This window comes from Neltuma alba, unplaced genomic scaffold, assembly GCF_004799145.2.
Source record: "Neltuma alba isolate B1F8T4 unplaced genomic scaffold, ASM479914v2 tig00010542_pilon, whole genome shotgun sequence".
NCBI classification, from domain to species: Eukaryota; Viridiplantae; Streptophyta; class Magnoliopsida; order Fabales; family Fabaceae; genus Neltuma; species Neltuma alba.
The window spans coordinates 92454-117701 of NW_021635412.1; the positions used below are offsets into that span (position 1 = coordinate 92454).

Genomic DNA, 25248 nt, shown 5'->3' on the forward strand with positions numbered 1-25248 from the left:
AGATCTTTCCACAGTGATTAAATTAATAATCGTCATAAAATGTGAACAATCACTCCTTATAATTTCAAAAATGCCACTAATTTTTTTTTTCACGGCGTTTTTCTTTTTAACCTTCGTAAAATGGCATCGTTGTTTTTTTTTTTGGTAGTAGTGCCTAGAACTCGTCTTCTCAACCTGTTCCAATAGTTATCAATTTCTTCAACATTGTATTCTGCACCACGTAACACATAAAAGTACTTTATCATGTTATATTTTTTAATGTTTAGTAACGAGCTAGATGTTATTTCTTGTTACCTCATTAGCTAAATCTGGAGGCACAACATAAACAGCAATATCAAGAGCACTTTCACGGAAATTATTGCATGCCATTGTGTCCACTTTCACACACTGTGGATCCAGAAGAGGATGATAATAATTGATGTCCTTCCATTCGGGAGCTTGACGGGCAAGGAGGTGAAGTGATGTGTTCTCATCATTATCTTTCTCATTGCACAACTCATTTATTAGTGGTACAATATGGTTTATTCCATCTAGGAAATCCCTTTCTCCCATTGCAGTGTAGTGTAGTGTAGTGAAGGGCATTTAAGCCCTTTTCATCCACCAGTTCATAGCAATCTAGACAATTCTAGTATCTTTTTCATCACATATGAATTTTCATGAAGTGCTACAAAGTGAAGAGTCGTCCTTCCCTTGTTGTCTCTCATGTATGACGTGCTTCTAGCTTTTCTTACCAGCAACTCTACCACAGCTGGATATGCACAAAGTGCTACGAAGTGAAGTAAAGCCCAACCATTTTCATCTGCTTGTTTTGTTGCTGACAAGTTTATCGTCAACAACTTCCATACTATTCCTGTCAAGATAATATCAAATTAAACACCATCCGTTTCATCTAAAAATAGTTAACTGCTTTCTCACATGAACACTCTTGAAATTTGAAGTGTTAATGTTTCATAAGTATAGACAAATAGGGAAGAAGAGAAGAGAACAAGAGGAAGAGAACAAGAGAAGAGAAGAGAGAAGAGACGGAGGGAGACGAGGTGTATCAACAGAATATAACTTGGGTCAGATTACGCGTAGCATCTTGATTGCATACTTTTCTATTTATATAGGCACTGACTAATGGCTTCCCATATCTAACGCATACTTCCCTAACTTCCTAAACTTCCTAACAGCCATAACGATCTATAACTACCTATATTTTCACATCTTTTACAGTTACCTATCATCAGCTAGCTCTCAATTTCAATAATAAACAATCCTTGCACCATAAGTGATTCAATGTCACCACTAACATGTTCAAGTAAGCAAAAGAAGTTCCTCATAATTTTTAAAACATCTAATGATACTCTTTCACTCAATCCATCAAACCCTTTATGGGCATTCAAAAATTAAATTATAAAACAAATATCTTAATTTACAAACCACCAATCATGCGCCCCTGAGCATTAATACCAATATAGTCTCTTAAGTTTACTCGATCCAATTTCATCACAAAGCTTATTTGAGTTCTTGTATTGTCCTTCATTCCATAACATCATAAAGTTTACAGCTTCCAACTTTATCTTTAAGCATCTCGGTTTTTTTTTTTTTGTTGTTGTGGTTTTGTTCCTAATAAATTAGATGTATAAATGAAAAATTATTATAAATGATAAATTACAAAATCATTTAAAAAAAAAAAACTGCATCGCCTGCGTTTTCATGAAGGACCGCGGCATGCAAAGTAGTTTTTCCATTAGGGCCATTATATTGTGGTGATCACATTTATCCGATATTGTATCTACCACGTCCCAATATCGTCTCTCAACAGCAATATAAAGTAGAGTTTAATCATTGACATTTTTACGAAAATATGAGTGATCTAGCTAGTTCTTCCATTATTAAGACATCCACCACTTCTCCATGACCATAACGAGTTGCTTCATGCGAGGCCGTGTCCTTCTTATCATTTATTGCTCTTATAAGTTTTTTTCAGCTCCAACTTCATAAGCTTTAGCATAATCAATTAATTTTTTTCACTATTTCATTATGTCCATACCTGGCTGCTATATGAAGTACGGTATCACACTTTACATTGGTCTTTAAAAGAAGCGCAGGACACATACAGACATACTTAAAGCCTTTTCCACAAATGTCTCTGATCATGAGACTGACACATAGTCAGAATACTTTCTCAATTATATATGAAGGATTGTATTTTTATTTTGGGTTAGTACGGCCTCAATTTGCTCACCCTTCCCTTCAAAGGCATCGATCTTACCTTCCACTGCAGTTTTGTTCTATGCTTGTGATTGTGATATTTGTACAGTTGTTGAGATCAGAAACTTGTTCTGCTGATGTGATTTTGGTGGCTTCGGTCTTGCTGGAAGTAGTAGTATCAGTTGTTTTGTCAAGTTTTTGTTTGAAATACTTAACGGTTTTATCGAAAAACCGTTAAGTATTGTTTCATATGGGAATATTTGACGGTTGTTCACTAAAACCATCAAGTGTATTTTTAAAATACTTGACGGTTTTATCCAATAACTGTCAAGTACTGTGTTTTAAAATCACTAATTAGATACATTTCGCTCGAACTCAGTTTCAAATTTCATGCGCCCTTCCTCTTTCGCATGTTCTCCCTAAACCTCCCACCACTCTAACCTACCTTCCCCACTTGATGTTTGAAACTTTTCTATTGATTTTGTGATTTCTCCTCCATCTTCATTGCGTTTTGCAGTCTGTGGATTCGTCTCCTTCTCTCTCCACAATGTTGCGTCACAGTTCACTCTAATCTCTATTGTCCGTGTTTGTTTCTGCTAGTATTGCTTTGGTCATGGCTTCTTCTTCTCCTTCTCCTTCTTTGTTAAATGGCATTGTTTCGTGCTGCTTGAAGTGTATGTGTGGTTGTTCTGGTTTAAGTGGGTTCTGTTTGCTTGAGGTTGAACATGGGTTTTGATTTTGATTGTTTGAAGTTGAATATGGGTTCTGATTGCTTGAATGTGGGTTGTAATTATTTTAATTTCAATGCGGATTTTGATTATTTCAATGTGTTAAAGCATTAAATGGTAAGAATGTAAAAGAATAGGGAAAGGGAATAAGAAATGATGGGAAATGGCATTGTTTTAGATAGTTTTAGGTTACTTAGATTTAATTAAACTTGCATAGATGATAGTTTTAGGTGTTAGATTTTGTGAATTGAAATTGCCTTGCTCGTTTAGTGTTGAAAAATTTATTTTTTGAAGCTAAAGTAGTGGAAAGAGAAGGCACAATGCCTAGGAAGTGCACATTTTAAGCCATTATGCTGCTGAATTTTTTCAATTGAAAGGGGATACGATTGAATTTAGATGGCATTGTTTCTAAATTCAATGGCTTTATTTTTATTATGAAGAACTAAACTTCCGTGTAAGTTGGTTGGAATTAAATGGCTTTGTTTTTCTTTTATGAATGTTGTTATTAATAATGATATTGCTCTGCTATTGGTTTGCTATTTAGTAATTTTTTGAAAGTTTACAAATAGAGGGCATAAAACCTAAAAAAGGCTTATTTTTAAGTGTTATGCTGCCAATTTTTTTTTCAAATGGAATAGCATATGATTTAATTTATTTCAGTTAGTAGTTGTTAGTGACTAGAATTACTAGTTGTTAACAGTTGGAATAGTAGAATTAAAATTAAAAAAGGGTAACATGTGATCAATGGTGACTCATTGATTTCCTATCTTTGTTTAATTCGCTTAGCATGTTTGAGTTGCTGATCACATTTTCTTCTAAATTTTAATATTAGATGGGGACCATAGATAAGAAATATATGTCTACCAATCCACTATTAAAGGAATATTGAGACAACGTAGAATATTTTGTTAAGTTTACGGTTGAGCATGCCAATTATCGCAATCACATTATTTACCCTTCTATTAAATGTTGCCTTCTAAAGAGGGTTTTACGATTAGTTTGTGAGAGCCACTTAATTATTAATAGAATTGATCAAAGTTATAAGCATTGGACAAAGTAGGGGGAGACAAGAGATGTGGGTAATAGTAGTCGAAAGCAAAGTGAAAGATGTGGATCAACTAATTTTAACACAAATACATATGAAGCTGATTGTCTTGAAGATATGGCCAACACGATTGAAGGGGAGCTTGAAGATTGTCCAGAAATGTTTGAGAGGTTGAAAAGTGACGTGGAGACATCTTTGTATGAATGTTATATTGAGTTCACAAAATTGTTTGCAGTTATGAAATTGTGTAACTTGATGGCAAGAAATATTTGAAGTGACACAAGCTTCGCAAAATTGCTTTTACTTATGAAACAAATGCTACCAAAGGAAAATGAGCTTCCAAGCAAAATGTATGATGTAAGATAAGTGTTGCACTCTGTCAGCCTAAGCTATAAGAATATGCACGCTTGTCCCAATGATTATATTTTGTTTAGAAAGGAATATAAGTTATTAACTGAGTGTCCTAAGTGTAATGTATCACGTTATCAAGAGAACAGGAAGAGTCCGAAGAAAGCATTATGGTATTTTTCCATTGTACCAAGATTCAGATGCTTGTATAACAGTAAGATGTCATAAATCTAAGGTGGCATGTGGATGAAAAATTAAAGACAGCATGCTTAGTTGCATTGAGCACCCCAATTTTTTAGTAGTGTAATTTTACTTTTGATTTTTTTTTATTGGTGCAATTTTATCTCTAATCTTATTTCTCAAGTGTACCAAAAAACCATGAGTAAAATTGAAAAAAAAAAGGGATTATATGTGAAATTGCAACACTAAAAAAATTGAGGTGTTGAGTGCATTTGAGAAATAAAATCAGGGGTAAACCTTTAAACTGGATAATTAAATACAGAAAAAAAGAAAATAATTTTGGAACCAAATGTCAAGCAGTTCAACTTTAATCAATCAAAGGCTAGCTCCCTCCAGATGGCGCCTTTCGCGCCTCTCTATAATTATTTTTAGACAAATTCATGATTAAAAAAAATCCATAAACAAAGGAACTAATAATCTAGCCAATTTAATTCCTTTTTTTTTTTATCATGTGCCAATTGAATTTCTATAATGTTTCACCTTATTCTTTTACCTTTAGGTGCTCTATTGTTTTTTTAAATTGGAGGGAAAGGGTTTTAATTCATTAAAAAAAAAAAAGAGCTTTAAAAGAGATGCCTGATATCATGCATACAAACAGAAAGACATATTGTGCATTTAGTTTGGTTGCAGTGCTTTAAAGATTTGTTTAAACTAATTGTTGTACGTGGTATAACTTTATTAACTTATTTTGATATGCAAGACATCATTGTCGGTTAAGGAGATAAAAAAAAAATTCACTATGATATACTCCTTCCATTTCTTATTATAAGAGATAAATAACCAAATTACATTGATAAAAAAACAGTTAAAATTAGTTGAAGACAATTAATGTGTAAAAAGTATAATGTTTTTTTCCAATAATACTCCCATTAATAAGGAGAGAGAGTATGAGAGAGAACAAGTAAATTATTAAAAGAAAGAGAAGTGGGAGGGAGAGAGAGAATGAGTTGGAGACAAAATAAATAAGGGTAAAGTAGGAAATCAATACAAAAAAATAGAGACAACTTTTAAATGTCTCTTATATATGGGAACATGTCATAAGCATCAAATGTCTCTTATAATAAGGAACGGAAGGAGTATATAATTATGGATATATATATATATATATATAAAAGCTATTTGTCTATTGCACATGAATAATACTATATGTTAGATAATTTAATTAATTACTTTCTTTACCTTTTATACAAGTCATTTTCAATATTTTTTTACCAGAATTAAAAAGTGGTTTAAAACTTATCAACAATATATGAAAATTAACAAAGTGTTAATTTTTCTCTTATTAACCCCCTTCTTTAAAAAATATAAACAAAATTACATTAAATAAAATTAATATATATAAAGGAATGTAACAATTATTTCATGTAATACTATATACTTCCTCTTTAATATAAGATCTAATTTATAGTTCAATTTAAACTGCAAATTATATGTTAAATAGTTTAATTAATGACTTCTTTCATAAGTGATTTGCAATATTTCCAACGGAATTAAAGAGCTGTTTAAATATAATTAATTAACTCTACATGAAAATTAACAAAGTTTTCAATTTGCATCTTACTAAGCCGGTAAGCTCATTCTTTAAAAAATACTCCCTCTGGTATTTTTTTATCTGAGCCTGATAACTAAATTATATGGTTTAAAAAAATAATTAAAATTAGTAAAAAGTAATAAAAATGTGAAAAATGGATTCTTTTTTCTCAAGCATGCCCTTATTTATAAGGGATAAGTAAGAGAGAAAAAGGTATGAAAGATAACGTAGTAAACTTTTTAATTAATGTAATATATAGAATTAATTAGTGACAACAACAATAAAACACATTAAATATTTAGACAACCACAAGTGAGATCTTATAAAAGGAACTAAGGTTTTTATGAAAAAGATTAAATAAAAGTAATATAAAGAATGTGACAAAAAGCCGAGGTCAAAAAAAAGGAGAAAAAGAGGGGAAAAAAGGGTTTATGGGTCCTAGGTAGCTTCTTTTCAAAATATCATTCTGGTCCTTTTCAATTGTCACTTATAATAGTTTCTCACTACCAAGAAAATTATTAGATACACAAAATTTTCCACTTTTACTCTTATTAAACTAGTATATTTTTTTCTCATCCATTCTCTCTCTTTAACTTTACATTTGTCTCCCTTAATTAAGAGGGACAGAATTGAAAACAAATAATTAAAAATGGTACAAGTGACAAATAAAAAGAATCAAAATTCCTTTCTATAAGTAACAATTAAAAAAGACTAAAGTAGTAGTACAAATACTTTAGATTGATGTTCCCCATACTAGACAATGCCCTGATTATACAAGTTTGAAGTGGACAAGGGAAGCATGAGGAAGACTAATCTAATAGCTCTCATTTACCGCAAAACTACATCATTTTAGAGGGTGTTTGGGTAACCCTAAAAACACTTCTCAGAAACACTTTTTTACAAATCAAGACAAACTCCTCCACATATTTACTTTGTACATTATAAAAGTATTTTTAAAACCATAGTTTTATTTCTATCCAAACATCTCTTTAGGGTAAAATGTAGTTAGTGAGTAGTACTTGTTTTCTTTTCCAAAGAACTAGAAAATTCCCCCCGGCCCGGATTAGCATATTTGAATAAATTTTAAATTCTAATAAATTACACTATTTTAGGTGACTCAAGATTTACTTTTTTATAAGAATATGTTTTTTAATTCATTCAAATAGAATTTGAATTAGAGAAGCAGAATTTAGAGAGAATTGATAAAAATTTAAAATTAATTAATTATTTCTCCATTTAGTCGTCCAATTGACATATTATTTAATTAGGATACTTCCCATTTAATTCAAAATATTAAAATCCTAATCAAGATGTTATTCAAGTTCAAAATTAATTATTAATTTTTTCATTTGTGCATCTAATTAAAATTTTATTTATTTATAGTGATTTTTATTTAATTCAATATATTCAAATCTTAATCAAGATATTATTTAGATCTCATTAATTAAATATATTTGGATCCCATAATATCATACTTGACTCATTTTTAAAAGAACCGGATATTACATGTTTTAAGAATAACTAGAAATTTTTCTCCTGTGCATCACACGGATTAGAATATTTGATTAAATTTTAAATTCCAATAAATTATATTATTTACGGTAACTCAGGATTCACTTTTTATAAAAGTGTGATTTTTTTTATTCATTCAAATGAGAAATTAGAGATTCAAAAATTAGAAAGAACAGATAAAAATTTAAATTTATTTATTTATTTTTTCATTTAAATCCTAATTGATATATTATTTAATTATGATACTTCCCATTTAATTCAATATATTTGAATATATTATTCAAATTCAAAATTAATTATTGATTTTTTCATTTAAGCCTCTAATTAAAATCCCATTTAATAATGATACTCCTCGTTTAATTCAATATACCCAAATCCCAATTAAAATATTATTCAAATCCCATTAATTGAATATATTTAAATATCATAATGTCATACCGACTTATTTTTAAATGAATTGGGTATTACAAATTTTCAAGAGTATAATTGATTAGTTGGCATCTAATATTTTAAAATATTTTGTAATGGCATCTAATATATTAAAATAATTTCTATGGCATTAAACATCATAAGAGTTTTTTTAATAGAAGTGCTAAAGTATTTTTAATGGAATTTTATTCTTAAAATATTTTTCTGAGTAGCAACATACACTTTAAACCTAAGATACTAAGCATTACTAAAAAATATTACTGGATATTATTAAAAATTCATATTACTGGATATTTTGAAAATTATTTTGGGGTGTCCAATGCTACATACTAGGTGCTATTGAAAAAATATTCCAAAATTTTGAATACAAAAAACAAAACAAAAAAACACTTCAAGCCACTACTCACCATCTACTGTTTTACTCCAAATTGATGTAGTTTTGGGTAGAAAAATCCAAGTGCTGTGAAGCAGAGTTGGTAATATGAGTTGAACCCATCAATAATAGTGAGTTAGGGTTAACTAAAAGCTAACCAACTAGCAAACAGAACCTTTTAACCACACTGCCTAGCCCACAAGGAGGGCTAACTTGCATGTATTTATTTATTTATTTTTTAATTATTAACTATTATATTTTATATCCTATCTAAAAAATTAAAAAATTACCCATATCATTTATTTGATGTTTTTAATCAAGTATTTGAAGGAAAGACAAAAATTTCATCATATTTTTTTTATATTGTATAAGAAAAAAATATTTTAAAAATAACAAATATTTTAAAAAAAAGAAAATAATAGTTGGCAACCCACCATGGCCGAAGCCAATTCACAATTACACAAGGCCTTTTCAACCATCAACCTACCATGGTGGGAGCCAATCTGCCATTATACAAGGCCTTTTCAATCCTCACTGCCTAACTCTAACCGGTCATGAGCCAACCCCACAACCTGCAAATTGACCCATATTACTACCTCTACCGCGAAGTACAACATGAAGGACTAGGGCATGAGTTCATTTTTTTTTTTTTTGGTTACAAGCATGAGTTCATTTTAAAATAATAGAAAACGGTAATTTTTTTAATTATCGAATAAGGTGCTAAAATAACCCAGAAGTGTACGTTGAGGAACATTTAACACCCCCAAGTTTTTCTTGGCTCTAAATTTGGAAGTTTAATTTTGTAGCAAGTATGCTATGAAGTTAACAGAAACTTGACCGCTAAGGAAAAACTTACTTATGCTAACATAGCTACTAAGGCAGGATAAAAATTGGGAACCGGATCCTCTCAGAAGCTATTTTCTCAGCGCCCCTCAGAAGCTTAGAATCCCGTTCGTTTAAATGATCTAAACGCCTACATTACACCAAGTCATGAAAATGGATGTTAGCTCAGTGGGTCTCGTGTCTTCAACCGTGGGCTTGGCTTCTCTCTCTTCTTCCGACTCCCACCCCTTAGGGCCTGTTTGGTTTAATGGGAGGGTAGGGGAGGGAGGGGTTGGGAAGAGGAGGGGAGGTTTTATCCTCACCTTGTTTGGTTGATTAAAAAAGAAGGGAGGGGAGGATATTTAATGATTCCTTGTTTGATTCAAGGAGGGGAGGATAGGGATAGTAATAATCAATTTACCATTCTACCCTTACATATTAGTTTGTTTTTTATTGATATATTATATAAATTAATTTACATCTTAATTTAAATTATATAATTTAATAAAAATTCAGTTTTATCATGTTAATATGTGTATTAAAAAATTGGTACAGTAATTTTTTATTCTAATTAATATAATAATATATTAAATAACCAAATTAACAAATTTTATATGCTCTAAGAAAAATGAAATTTTATTCTCTTTAAGCTATCTTTTTTTCCAACTTTAAAATATATTTAATAAATAATATATTTATAAAAAAATTAATTTTATAATATTATAATTTTTTATTTAAATAATTTTTTATTTTTGAATAATTTTTATAATATATTTTTAATTATAATAATGTATATTTTTTTATTGTTACTTAGGATAATATATTTTTTATTTGAAATAAATATTATAATAATATATTTTATGAGTAGAAGTGGAATATTAAAAAAATTATAAGGGTATAATGGTCCAAAAATTTGGCTTCCCTCCAAAAACCCCCAATTTGGAAGGGAGCTAAAATGGGAAGGGGGAGGGGAGGGGAGGGGACATTTTACCTCTTCTCCCCTCTAAAATTTTTAACCAAATGAGGGGAGGGGCTCCTCTCGCCTCCCCTCCCCTCGCCTCTCCTCCTCTCGAACCAAACAAACCCTTAGTAAACAACCATCTGCTGCATCTTCAGGCCTTTCATGGTTGTTCCCCTAGTCTCCCACCTCTATTTTTCACTGCTTATCGTCATCCTCCTCTTCTTATGTCAGGAGTTTGATTCCTTACAACATTTGAGGTGGCAGCATATAATAATAGTATCAGTATCCCTAAAACTATACTACCTCTAGTCTTAATTATAAAAACTAGTTGACTAATTTGAAGAGATTAATGAAATAAGTTGAGTTAGTTATTTGTAATAAATATGTGTTGTTTTTTTCTCTAAAATATCCTTACTAATCAAGTGTGTTGGTTAAAACTATCATTATTAGAAGGACTATATTGGGAAAATATATATAAATATGAGAGACAAAATAGATTAAAATCTTATATTTAGGATCAAAATACAAGTCAAATGAAGTTTTATATTAAGGACCTGGAGGTAGGAACATCATACATAGCAAGGGAAAACTAGAAAAAAGTGAAGAGCACAATATTATTATTGTTTCCCGTTAAAATATTTGCGGAAAGTGTGGAACCCAGATCAAGAATATGTAAGTGTCTATGTCGGTAATGATTTAAAACTGAACCCAGATCGAGATGGTTGTTCACTAAGGGTGGGAGTCGACAGAGGAGAAAGAAGCCAAGCCCAAGGTTGAAGACAATGCCAATGTTTCGTGGGACCCACTGAGCCATCACCATATGCACGACTTGGCGTAATGTGGGCTTTTAGATAATTTAAACGGACAGGATTCTAGGTTTCTGAGGGCCGCTGAGGAAATGGCTTCTGAGAGGATCCGGTTCCATAAAAATTGAGACGCGGTTTCTTCCTCCCTCTCGCCCCTTCCTCTCTCCTTCATTTGCTCTTTCTCTAAAACTAAAAAAATTCATTCCTCTTCCATCATTCACCATTGCTCTGAAGCTAAAAACAGGTTCATTCACCCACCTTCATATTTAATTGCCTTGCCATCCCGCGCCTTCTTCGTCTCCATCGCCGCCACCCATCACATTGCTATGTTTGTATGCTCATTTACGTTGTTCCAATGAGCTCAGATTTTTGGCATATTCCAATCAACAAAGATTATATAGTCCCTCAATGATTTAAGAGATAGAAAGGTGTGTTTTGATGGATACATTCAATGACAACTGTGGCTCCATCATTCTTCTTCCTTGCCTTACAAGCAATGCAATAAGCACCTGCAGGATTAAGTTTATTAGAAGAACAGTCAATAAATTTATACACTAAAAAGAATTGAATCAATGAGGATGCAGCGTCCAAATTAGGAACCAATCAACGTTTTAATACCTAAGCCTTCTTCCTCTTCTACAACGAACGATTCAAATTGAAAAGAATGTCACCGCTTCTCATAGCGTTCACCGCTATAGCAGAGACTCTACCTCTATTTTGAAGGATGTTTTTACTTTTTTTAGGGGAACATAAAAAAAAAATAGATGTAATAAGTACCTTATATTTTCCTTCTATTTCAAACAAACGAAAAAAGTCCAACTTTTTTTGCCTATTCAAAAGTAGACATAAAAAGCATTGCTTTTCATGTTGTTTTTCACAGAAACAAAAGTGAAAATACTACTTTTCATGTCTGTTATTATAGAAACACAATGGTATTCAAATAGGCCCGTTCAAGTTGGCCCATCCCGGTCCTAGTCATGTTAGGTCGGGAGGGGACAAAAAATAAGATCGGGACGGGACAAGCTGATGCTTGTGTTCTACAAGTCTTTTAGCTATCTCCTCATGCTTAAACTTCATCAACTGCTCTCACCACCAGTCCTCGTAGCTGTCACAAGAGCTTGACACTGCCGCACAAGAGAGGATCAGGTGGGTTCAGAAAAACTACGTGAGATTCACCCAAGGCCTTCCACTAGAATGCAAAAATCCTAAAAGAAAATAGAGCAAACCATGTAATAGATAAGGATAGGGGGGGGGGGAGGCAAAAATAAAAGCATAATTGACAAGCATAAAGGAAAATCACTAGAAATATGCAGCTTTCTTGTGAAAGTAAATAGAGTAATTCTCAAAGCTTCTCAATATCATGATATAAAGACATACTAGCTAGTGCATTTCTTGCCACTGCAGACCGTGATCATGATGATTATCTAGTAGGATATATCACAATTATAAAAGCATATATGAAATTTCAGACTTCAGCTTATTTATATTTTTCATTTAATTGGATTTTTCACAAGTGAGTTTTCTTCTTTTCTTTCTTTCTTTCTTTTTTTTTTTTTTTTTTTGGTTTCTTGCCGGCACATTCTCTTAATTGACATAATAAATTATAATAGTGGCTAAAATTCGTAAAATTTCAGGGAGTAATGCCCGCGTATCGACCCTCCAATTCAATGTGGAGTTACCCAAAGATGATCTTCGGTTGTTGCACTCCAAGTAGCATTCCTCCCAACACTCAACAGAATCGTCGTCGCCAATCTGGTACTCCTCTGTTTTCCCAAGTTATCGCCACCCCCTTCCGATTCCCCCATTCACTGAACGCTCCATACCATCAAAGCCACGTTGAGGCAACAGTGTGTACGCGTCGAGGGAGAGAGATTGAGGGAAGTGTGCATGAGCAGAGGGAGAGAGCAGAGCGCGCCAGCTGGGGTGAAGGCATAAATATGAAACTAAAGAAAATAAAATAAAAACTAAAATATACATTTGATCTTTGAGTTTTTAATCTGATCCCTTAACTTTAAAAAACATATTTTTAATCTTTTAATCCTGAAACTATTAGTTTAAATGATATTTTTTTATAACAATTATGATTATTTTAAAAATTAAATTTAATTTGTCAGCATTTGAGAATATTTTATTAATATTTAACATCTCAGCATCATGATTTTTTGTTAACAATTTTAAAGTTAAAGGACTAAAAGTATGCTTTTTAAAGTTAAGTAAAAGTATGTTTCTTAAAGTTAAGAGGTCAAATTAAAATCTTGTATAAAATTAAAGAACTAAATGTAGACTTTAGGTTAAAATAAAATAAGTTATAAAACTTGTGAAGGATATTTTCGTCTATTTTATAAAAACAGAGAAAAACTTTTCTACACTACTATGAATGATATTATTAATACAGCCACACAGGTGGGATATTATGAAACAAAAATAGTAATAATAGAACTCGCATAGACAAGGAATGAAATAGAAAATAGGGAGAATTATAATGAGATTCAAGAAAAAATAATAATTATTAATAAGTTTCATTGATAAATTGTCATTTTTTGGCATAGAACTTCTCAGCACAGATTGCTCTGCTTTTAGTAATTATATTCTCTATTTGACACTTCATAGCAATTCTCTCCAGAAAATATCAGAAATTTGGGATGTTAAAACTTTCAGTCTCCTTTATTTTTGGGCCTAGTTATATTTCCTTGCATTATTGGATGTAATAGTCAATATAATGTCTGTCATCCGTGCACGTAATGGTCAATATAATGTTAGCGTGATATTTGTATCAGTATAGTTTGATTTCCACAAGCCTTGAGATTGTATTTTAGCATTGGTCGAACCACTATCGTGACACCCACATATACAAATGTTGGATCACTAATTTGTACCTAGGAAAATGGAGTGAAGGAGAATGGAGAAAAAAATTTAATAGGTTTGATTTGAAAAATTAGAAAAGGAGGGTTCAAAAATCTCAAGTAAGATAAGATTTAACATAAAAAGAGTAAAAAAAAAATTGATCACAAACTTTTAACCCTACTTTTTTACTTTTCAAATCAAACCATTAAAATTTCCCTCCCATCTATTCTCCACTTTATACTTCAAAGTATTCTCTCACTAGTCCTTGTCTTTTTATATTCTTTTACTGACCAAATTATTAAGTGTTAAGGATACAATGATTTTTCTTTTCCTCCTAATTTTAATAGTAATATTGTAAATTGTGGGTGGAAGTTTTATGGTTTGACTTTTACATTCTTTTATTATTAAGTATAGAAATGGAATCTCTAGAGTCCTTTTTTTTTTTTGGGCAATTCAACATATAACAACTTTGTTTTATTAAGAAGGATGGAAATGTTAAAAATATCATATAATAAATAATAATAACTAGAGCGAGTACTTTGCAGTATCCAAGTTTATGTAGAAGAGTAATTTTTACTTTGACAAGGCCTCTTATTTTTCAGGGTATCATCATATGATACTTATTATCACGCGGTTTCCAATTCTTTTAATAGGTGTGCAAGTATTTAGAGATTGGAGAGTTTGTAATTGATCAACACTTGAGATTTTTGGAAAATGCTATATATGGGCAAACCTGAATATGTTTTAGGCAGTGTGTGTGTAGAAAATTGTCTTTAATTTATAATATATCCTCAAAACTAGTCTATAAATTAAACTAAAGAAGCGAAAATTTATGGGAAAAAACGCTGTGTAAATATTTTTTAAGCCACGTTTGCTCCCTCTATACTGTATATATATGATGTTGCAAGTGATGGCAGTATGTATATACTCCTCCAAAACTAAATGTAAAACCTATTTTGCAAGAGGACTCAAACCTCCAAATCGTCGATCTCTGACCACTTCTGTCTATGGGCAAAGAGGTGCCCACGTTCATAATATACATCTCACATCGACTACTACTCTCGTCTGCATATTGTCTACATACATATACATATATGTGTATTGCACTGTGTATGTGTAACACTTGGGGGAGAAGAGCACATACATGAAATACGTTGAAGACAGACTAACAAATAAAATTCCATCTACAATGACTCAGAGAATCTGGGACAACTCAATCCTTCTTTCTTGACCAATAATAAAGCGTTGCTCAAAAAAATTTTTGTCCTTCTCTTGAGACTCATATATACTATAAAAAGGCCGAAGAAAAAGGAAAACACAATAAAGAGAGTGACAATACCAAAACCTTTAGAAACACCCAGGACAACATATATGCCTGTCCCAAATGCTATGATCATAAATGCCATTGCCCCCATGGTTAAAAACCCACAAGTACCCAGCAGGAATTCATGAAGTTCCTCGTCCACCTCATCCTCAACTTCTGGAATTGTTGATATAAAAAATAGGAAAAAAACAGTAGAAATAGAGAGCATGAATGAGAGAGAATCTGTAACAACAAATGCGATGAAAGCTGCATTATACTTTAATATGGGAGAGCCCTTATTTTCCCCTTCTTGAATCAGTCCTCCAGGCAATGTAAATCCTGCAGTAAATGTCACCGTTGCAATTAAAGTTGCCACTACAGCGTAGGCTGTTGTTGTTCTAGCTAAAAGATCTTGACTACTTGTCTTGTATTGTTTCTCCTTTCCACCAACAGCTCTCTTCTCTTGTTTCTTCTCTTTAAGATGCTTATCCAGAACTCGTCCTCCTAACTTTGCTCCAATAGTTTTCAATTTCCTTAACATTGAATTCTGCACCGCATAACACATATTAAATTGGATTCAGCCTATAAATGCTAAATAAATAAGTTGCATTTAGCCATACTTATATGATCAATACAATTACATAGATTCAAAAAACCAAATCAAACTAGTGGAAGACTTCTTAAAGATGTTACGGTCTTGACTAAAACAACATAAAATCAAGGTCTCATAACTTACCAGGCTTGAAAAGCGATGTTTTAAACTTATACGTGTGGGTATTAAGGCTATATAAAAGGGCTCTTCATTTAGAGTGTGATAGCTAAGAACTCAGATGGAACAAAACTAATGCACAGCATAGTAATTTTCTTTTATTCTATCAATCTCTACTCTTATTTTAAGTTACATAGTTCATACCATGATATTGAGGAAAAGTCGATGCGTGCATGCAAATGCTCAGAATATCAACATAAATGTAGTCAATGAATTTATATATTGTGTGTTTTGTTACCTCAGAAGCTGAATCTGGAGGCACAACATCAACAGCAATATCGAGAGCAGTTTGACCATATTTATTAAATGCCAGTTTGTCCACTTTTGGGAACTGAAACATGGTTGGTAACCGTGGATCTAAAAGAGGATGATAAGAATCATAGTCTTTCTTCCATTCTGGAGCTCGATGGGCAAGGAGGTGAAGTGGTGTGTTCCCATCGTCATCTTTCTCATTGCACAAGTTTCTTATTAGTGGTGCAACTTCAAAGATATGTTCCAGCAATGTAAATAGGAAACAACTTTCTCCCATCGCAGTGTAGTGAAGAGCATTTGAGCCCCGTTCATCCACCAATTCATAACAATCGGGACAATATTTTAATATTGTTTTCATCGTATCTGCATTTATAAGTGCTGCAAAGTGAAGAGCCGTCCTTCCTTTGTTATCTCTCATGTATGCCGTGCTGCTATCTTTGCTTACCAACTCCTCTATCACATCTGAATCTACACAAAGTGCTGCCAAGTGAAGTGGAACCCAACCATTCTCATCTGCTTGTTTTGCTGCTGATAAGTTTCTTGTCACCAACTTCCGCACTACTCCTGTCATAGGTAACATCAAATTAAACAACAATCCATTTTATCTAAAAATAATTTGCTACTTTCCCACATGATCACTCTTGAAATTCAGAATGTTAATTAAAATTGTAACTATCATAATTTTATCAAAATGATTGTTATTTCAAAGAGCTTATATGAATTTGTTATTTCATTTTTTTTAAAAAAAAGTTACTTTAAGCATGAAACTATGGAAGTTAATTGTTGTTGTTTTATTCCTAGAAAATTAGATATCCAAATGAAAGATAAATTGTTATAAATGATAAATTACAAACTCATACAATAAAATACCTGCGTCACCATGAAGGACTGCAGCATGCAAAGCGGTTCTGCCATTGGGGCCATTATATTGTGGTGAAATACTGTTATCCAATATTGTATCTACCACATTCCAATATTGTTTCTCAACAGCAATATAAAGTGGAGTTTCACCATCAACATTTTTACCAAAATATGAATGATCTAGTTCTTCCTTTAATAAGACACCCACCACTTCATTGTGACCATAACGAGCTGCTTCATGCAAGGCTGTGTCATTCTTATCATTTACTGCTCTTATAAGTCTTTTCTCGGCTCCAACTTCATAGATATGAGGAAGTTTAGCATAATCAATTAATTTCTTCACTGTTTTATGATGTCCATACCTTGCTGCTATATGAAGTACGGTATCACCCTTGACATTAGTCTTTAAAAGAAGTGCAGGACACATACCTAAAACCTCTTCCACAAATGTCTCTTTCACAGATGTCTCTAAAACACTGTCGGTATAGTTTGTGAGGTGTATATGAAGGATTGTATTTTTATTTGGGGTTAGTATTGACTCAATTTGCTCACCCTTCCCTTCAAAGGCATCAGTGTTACCTTTCACTGCAGCGTTGTAAAACTCAGGTTCCATGCCTGCAATTGTGATAATGGTACAGTTGTTGAGATCAGAAAAAGGTTCAACTGATGTGATTTTGGTGGCTTCTGTCTTGCTGGAGGTAGCACTATCGGTTGTTATCTCCATCCAATTCCTTTCTCAACCTAAACTGTTTAGGAAATCCATCGGAAACAAAAACTTTGAATTTGTGACTGCCACAGCACCGCAGTTTTTTTAACTTAAAATAGTGTCCAAATGTTTCAACAAGAACAAAAATAAGGGCAAGAACAAGGACAAAGAGAAATAATGCAATCTTCTAAGCAATATCAACATATTGCAAGACAGAAAGCGACATGAAACCGAAACACAATGAGAGAATATTTTGCGTCGATGTAATATATGTACCTCCAAAATAGCCGTTGAGGAAGCCCTGTAAAATGTTCAAACAGTAACTCTTGGACGCTACTTCTTCAGACAAATTTGTGGAGGTAGTGTGTGAGAGAGAGAAAGCAGATGAATAAGAAAGAGTGAAAGCGTATGGAGTGGTTGAAGGAAGGTGTATGATTGAAGAGGATATATAAAGAGATAGACCATGAGCAAGTGGAATCAAATAGAGTCTCCTGCATTGAATCCAGCACGGTGCCAGCTCATGTATACAACTAGGCAATTATTTCGAAAACAAAATTCTGACTTTTAAGCACTAAAAGACATATATGGTAATGTACAATGCTGACCACAAAACTAAAAGATTTCCTTCGTTTTTAATTTGGGCATATTGGCCCCGTGTCCGCATGGCATGAACCTACTATAGGGTCCCTTAACCTGTATGACTAAGAATAGTACGGCCTAGGAGAGAGCGCTTTTGTGTGGTGGATGTTTGAGAAAAAGCACAAGCCTACGATCAATGCATTTGAAGTTAAGGCCAGATATAATACAGTTAAAAAAGGGGCCAAATAATACAGTATGATGGGATTTAAATTTTATTTTAGTGCATTGACTCAAAGCACTTTGAAGAGAACTGGCAGAGGTAATTGATCTATATACATGAACGACATGAGACCACCCTGCTTCAGTCGAATTCAAATTGTGTAAGCCATTAACACCAAGACATACAGCTTCGAGAGTTGTTTTTAATTAGCATTGAAGGGATTTTCTCGGGGAAGCCAAATTTTCTCCGAGAAATAACTTTGCAGGATATAAGTTTTCACCTCGAACCCTTTCTCCATAATCCCTTTATAAGTTCAGGATTCAGAACATCTTTGCCAGTGATGCAAGCACGGAACATCAGTTCTTCCTGGGAGATATGCAGCTGTAAAAACAGAGTCACAAATTAGTTTACTGTAATCACCCTTTCAATATGTTCGCAGACAAAAGCCACTAGAACAATCTCGTTCTAATGTTAATTATCATCACTATGCTGCTCTCTAGTACTACACAAAAGAAACCAATACTTTTGCAGGAGTGAAACAAAACCTGTTTGGTAGTTGGTATTGAGGGGTTGGGGTTGGGTTTGGGATTGACTAATCCCACGTTTTTATGTCTGGTATGGAATAACAAGTGATCCAACCCAATCTCATCCGTATTAGGAAATAAAATCCCTCCCCCTGGTATTGTAATTGTCATCCTGGGATTTTTTTTTTTTTTTTAAAACCAAAATGTCCTCTCCCTGTTGAGCGTCTTCCTCATCGGCCTTTATGGTCATCTCCTCAGTCTCTAGTCATTGCTTTCTACTCCATCCCCAGCCCTTACCTTCTCCCATTCAAGTTCACCAGATCTATATCATGGAGTCCTTCTCCTTAACCCATCTCCTCAATGTCGTCTTCCTGGCCCTCTCTAATTTCTCCCTCCTCCAGTGTCGTCATTGTCTCCCTCGCCCAGCCACCTTTTACGTCTCTATCGCCCAGATACTTCGCTGCATCAATGTCAGAAAGAAGAAGAAATAAGACTAGTATTCTAGTAACAACCAGAGAACGCAGAAAGAAATATAGAGCACACAGAAAGAACAAGAACACCCCGAGCAAATTGCGGTCATGAAGAATTCAAACTTCTTTTTTTGGGACTGAAATACGAAGAATTCAAACTTGAAATTGAGAGAATCCGTCTTCACTATTGAGATTTACAGAAAGAGAGAATGACAAATATGGGCTGCAAGGAAAGAACAAAAGGCACTGACCCAAAAAAATTAAAAAACGAAGGAAAGAACAAAAGGCAAGGTTTGCAAGGAGAGAGAAGCGGACGGCGAGAGTGATTGCTAGAATCTCAACGAATGGAATTAGGGTCAGGGTATCATATTGTTTGGAAAAAAGACAGAAAAATGACACTTAAATTTCATAATCTCTAAATGGTCTGCTGAATTTGAGAAATCTCAATTTGATCTCAAGAGACCAAATTAGGATTATCATGTTAAAAGAAAAGACCAAACTGCCTTTTATTTATTTATTGTTTCTAAAATACCAAAGCTCCCATTAACCGGCCGGTCACCGGAGCTCCGGCAACAGGCTGACAATTGGTCACCGGAGTTCCGGCTGTCGGAAATAATTTTTTTGAAAATTTTTACAATTTCAGTCTAACGGTTAACAACATTTGTAATGCCATTAACAAGTATAGCAATTAACAACAGGTTTTCTGGAAAATGCAATAAACTCCAGTGACCGGAAACAATTTTTTTAAAAATTTTTACAACTTCAATATAATGGTTAACAACTTTAGTATAGCAGTTAACAACAGATTTTCTGATAAATTCAACAAGCTTTGGCGGTCGGAAACAATTTTTTTGAAAATTTTTACAACTTCAATATAACGGTTAACAACTTTTGTGATGCTATTAACAACTTCAGTATAGTAGTTAACAATAGATTTTTCAAAAAATTCAACAATTGGTCGTCAGAGCTCTAGCAGCCGAAAACAATTTTTTTGAAAAATTTTACAACTTCCGTATAACAGTTAACAATTTTTGTAACGCTATTAATAACCTCAGTATAGCAGTTAACAACAGGTTTTCAGTAAAAATGCTACTTTTTGAATTGTTGTTAACTGCTATACTGAGATTATTAATAGTGTTACAAAAGTTATTAACCGTTATACTGAAGTTGTAAAAATTTTCAAAAAAAAAAGGTAATCGTAAAGTTGTACAAATGCTTTTTTTTTTTTAAGTTTTAAGAAAACATGTTGTTAAATGTTATATCGAAGTTGTTAATAGAGTTACAGAACTTGTTAACGGCATCATTGAAGTTGTAAAAATACTACTTTTTGAATTTCTCGAAAAACCTGTTGTTAATAACTTTACAAAAGTTGTTAACCGTTATACCGACATTGTAAAAATTTTCAAAAAAATTGTTTCTAGCTGCCGGAGCTGTTGAATTTTCTGAAAAACCTGTTGTTAATTGCTATACTAAAGTTGTTAATAATGTCACAAAAGTTATTAACCGTTATACTGAAATTGTAAAAATTTTCAAAAAAATTATTTCCTGCCACTGAAACTTGTTGAATTTCCCAGAAAACCTGTTGTTAACTGCTATAATGAAGTTGTTAATAGCGTCACAAAATTGTTAACCGTTATACTAAAGTTGTAAAAAATTTTAAAAAAATTGTTTCCGGCCATCGGAGCTTGTTGAATTTCCCAGAAAACCTGTTGTTAACTACTATATTGAAGTTGCTAATAGTGTTATAAAAGTTGTTAACCGTTATACTGAAGTTGTAAAATTTTTTAAAATAATTGTTTCCGGGCGCCGAAACTTATTGAATTTCCTAGAAAACCTGTTGTTAATTGTTATACTGAAGTTATTAATAGCGTTACAAATGTTATTAACCGTTATACTGAAGTTGCAAAAATTTTCAAAAAAATTATTTCCGATCGCCGGAGCTCCGGTGACCAAGTGTCGGCTGGTCGCCGGAGCTTCAGTTACTGCCGCCGCTAGAGCTCCAACGACCGGCCGACCAGTGGGGGCTTTGGTATTTTAAAAACAATAAATAAATGAAGGGCAGTTTGGTCTTTTCCTTTAACATGATAATCCCAATTTCTCAAATTCAGCAAATCATTTGGGGATTATGAAGTTCAAGTGGCATATTTCTGTGTTTTTCCCATATTGTTTTCACAATTAATAGCTGATTATAAAATGAAAATAATGAACCCGTTCCCTTCAAATTAATCAAATATTAGCCGTACCAAACACAATTTACAACCCCATTCCCAGGGTTTGCATGCCATGCTCAACCAATCTCCAAGCACGGCATGCTCAATACCCTCATTCTTTTTTTTTTCTTTTTAATTTCTATTAATTTTATTTTTTTATTTACTTGAGATTAACTTATATCTAGCACTATAAAATATTTTTTAGTAGTATTCAATGTCTTAAATTAATTAATTTTTAACTCATTCAATATCTTAAAGCTTTTTCCAATAATACCAGTATCCTAAATTAATTATTTCTTAGTGAATCTATTATCCTTAAGTATTTTTTCAGTAGCAACCACCGAGTATCCTAAATTAATTAATTTTTAGTGCAATCGGTATTCTAAAATATTTTTGTAATAACACCTAGTATTCTAAATTAATTTTTCCTAGTTAATCTTTTTTCAGTAATACCTAATATCCTAAATTAATTAATTTTTAGTATATTTAATATCCTCAAGTATTTTTTCAATAATACCAAGTATCCAAAATTCATCATTTTTTAGTAAATCTAGCACTCTGAAGTATTTTTTTAGTAGCATCCACTATCCCAAATTAATTAATTTTTATTAATACATTCAGTATTTGGAAGTATTTTTTTAGTAACATTCAATATTCTAAATTAATTAATTTTTAGTGAATTTAGTATCTAAAATATTTTCTCAATATCATCCAGTATCATAAATTAATTTTTAGAGTATTCAGCATGCTAAAGTATTTTTCTAGTAGCCTAACTGACCAAAAAACATACTCTGATTACACTAAAAATTAATTAATTTAAAATAATTGGTGTTACTAAAAAATACTTTAGAGTGCTGCATATAATTTAACTCAAATAAATAAAAAATAAAAATAAGAAGAAAGGGGTAAGACACAGAATTTTTTCCCTGCAAAACAAGCTTGATTTTATGCCAACCACAAAGAATCAATAGTGCAAAAAGGCAAAGTAAAAAGCTCGAGACAAGCATTCAGAAGCAAGCATTCAAGAAGTAATCCAGCCCAAGATATTCCAATGCACAAAAGCTTCAATGCGTAATCCCAAAATACTACCAAACCACCAAATTCGAGTGGACACCAAAAAAACCAGTGATCTAAAGACTCATATAAAAAAACCACAAAAATAGAGAAAATTGTTATGAAATTTCAAATAAAAAAACATAAACTAAAAAGTCTCAGTGATATCATAGTAGTCTACAATGCTAAGTTTCAAAGTAGGAAATGATAACTACTCACTTGTTATTGAGATTTATTAGTAATTATTTTCTTTTCTTAGAATCTCATTATTATTCTCTTTAAGACCATACTTTTGAATGTGAAAGATCTTGGTTTCAAAACTTGATAGCCACTAAATAATAAAGGGAGAATCGGAAAATAAGCATATTTGTTTTTATTTTTCATTCCCATTTTAGTTTTCTCTCCTCATTTTAGCCTATTTTGTTAAAGACATTTAATATTACCTCCGGTCTTTAATATAAAAGTTGGTTTGACGTTTATTTTGATCATAAATATAAGATCCCAATCTACTTTATTCTCCATATCTATTAATTTTTGTTAAGGTAGTTCTTATAATAATAATAGTTCTAACTAATACATTTGATTGACAAAGATATTTTAGAAAAGACAATACCTATTTATTACAAATAACTAACATAATTAATTCTCTTCATCTTTTTAAATTAGTTAACTAATTTTTATATTAAGAATTGGAGGTAGTATACAACTTCATTACATATCAAGATGAAAACTTGTTATTTCTATTCTCATAATAAACTAGAAATTCATCTTGTGTTATGCAATGAAAAACAGATTTACAATAGAGTTATTAAGTGGGGCCCATCTACGTCAAAATTACAAAAACAAATCTATTCACAAAATTACAAAAATATTTTAAATTTCTATTAATTTTATTTTTTTATTTATTTTGGTTAACTTGTATCTAACATTCTAAAATTTTTTTAAGTAGCACTCAGTTTCCTAAATTAATTAATTTTTAATCCATTCAATATCTCAAAATATTTTTTCAATAATACACAATATTCTAAATTTATTATTTTTTAGTGAATTCATCATCATAAAATATTCTTTTAGTAGCAGCTACCCAGTATCCTAAATTAATTAATTTTTAGTACATTCAGTATTGTAAAGTATTTTTTGTAATAACACCCAATATCCTAAATTAATTTTTTCAATGAATCAAGCATCCAGAAGTATTTTTTTGGTAGCACTAAAGATCTTAAATTAATTAATTTTTAGGACATTCAATATGCTGAAGTATTTTTTTTAGTAACAACTAATATCCAAAATTAATTATTTTCTAGTGAATCGAGCATTCTGAAGTATTTTTCTAATAGCATCTACCACCCTAAATTAATTAATGTTTATTAGTGTATCCAATATTCTGAAATATTGTTTTTAGTAACATTCAATATTCTAAATTAATTAATTTTTAGTGAATTCAGTATTTAAAGTATTTTCTCAATAGCACCCAATATTATAAATTAATTTTTAGGACATTCAGCATGTTAAAGTATTTTTCTAGTGGCCTAACTAACTGAAAAACATACTCTGATTACACTAAAAATTACTCCTCCGATTCTTAATATACGACCCTTTTAACTAATTTGATTAAATTAAAAAATTAGGTAAATTAGTTAATTATAAGAAATATGACATATTTTTCTTAAAACACCATAATCATCTTCCTTAATATCATCTCTTCTTCTTTTACTTGATTATGGTTGAGGGAGATACGTATGGGTAATTTAGAAAAAAATTGATAGATATGATAAATATGTTTTATATTTAGAGCCAAAATCAACTCAACAATTAGTTCATATATTAAGAACTGGAGGAGTAATTAATTTAGGATAATTAGTGTTACTAAAAAATATTTTAGAGTGCTGTATATAATTTAACCCAAATAAATGAATAATAAAATTAATAATTTTTTTTAAAGAAGGGGGCAAGATAGAGAATTTTTTTTTTTCCCCTGCAAAACGAGCTAGATTTCGAGCTAACCACAAATGATCAATCATGTAAAAAGGCAGAGTAAAAAGCTCAGGAGGCAAGCATTTAGAAGCAAGCATCCAAGAAGCAATCCAGCCTAAGATACTCCAAGGCACAAAAGCATCAACGAGCAATCCCAAAATACTACCAAACCACCAAGTTCAAGTGGACGCCAAAAAACCAAGTGATTTAAAGATCCACCTAAAGAACCACATGGGAATAATTGTTATGAAATCTCAAATAAAAAATATAATCACTAAAAAATTTCAGTGACAACAAAGTAATATGAAATGACAAGTTTTAGAGTAGGAAATAATAACTACTCACTTGTTATTATGACTCATTGATAATTATTTTCTTTTATTAAAATCTCACTGTTATTCTCTTAAGAACATACTTCCGAATGTAAAAGATGTTGGTTTTGCAACGTCATAGCCCCTAGTTGATTAAAAGTTATCTCGATGATAGAGGGAG

General features: G+C 31.8%; 1 protein-coding gene across 1 annotated transcript; it reads right to left on the reverse strand.

Annotated features, from left to right (window-relative positions):
* Positions 1 to 14841: 14841 nt before the first annotated feature.
* Positions 14842 to 18431, reverse strand: LOC114756900 (ankyrin repeat-containing protein ITN1). The gene is made up of 4 exons (XM_028945865.1): positions 18003 to 18431; positions 17030 to 17766; positions 16146 to 16723; positions 14842 to 15685 (listed from the first exon to the last, which is right to left on the reverse strand). The coding sequence occupies exons 2-4, from the start codon at positions 17742 to 17744 to the stop codon at positions 15020 to 15022; spliced, it is 1959 nt and encodes a 652-aa protein (XP_028801698.1). The 5' UTR covers positions 17745 to 17766; positions 18003 to 18431; the 3' UTR covers positions 14842 to 15019.
* Between the last annotated feature and the right edge of the window lie 6817 nt (positions 18432 to 25248).

What these genes read in the sequence shown, in the direction of transcription:
- LOC114756900 (XM_028945865.1), bottom strand. Translation starts at nt 17,744, where the DNA reads ATGGAGATAACAACCGATAGTGCTACCTCCAGCAAGACAGAAGCCACC. An exon ending in AGTCCTTCATGGTGACGCAG is followed by an intron (nt 16,724 to 17,029) that starts GTATTTTATTGT and finishes TACCTATGACAG; the next exon opens with GAGTAGTGCGGAAGTTGGTG. An exon ending in CTCCAGATTCAGCTTCTGAG is followed by an intron (nt 15,686 to 16,145) that starts GTAACAAAACAC and finishes TATGCGGTGCAG; the next exon opens with AATTCAATGTTAAGGAAATT.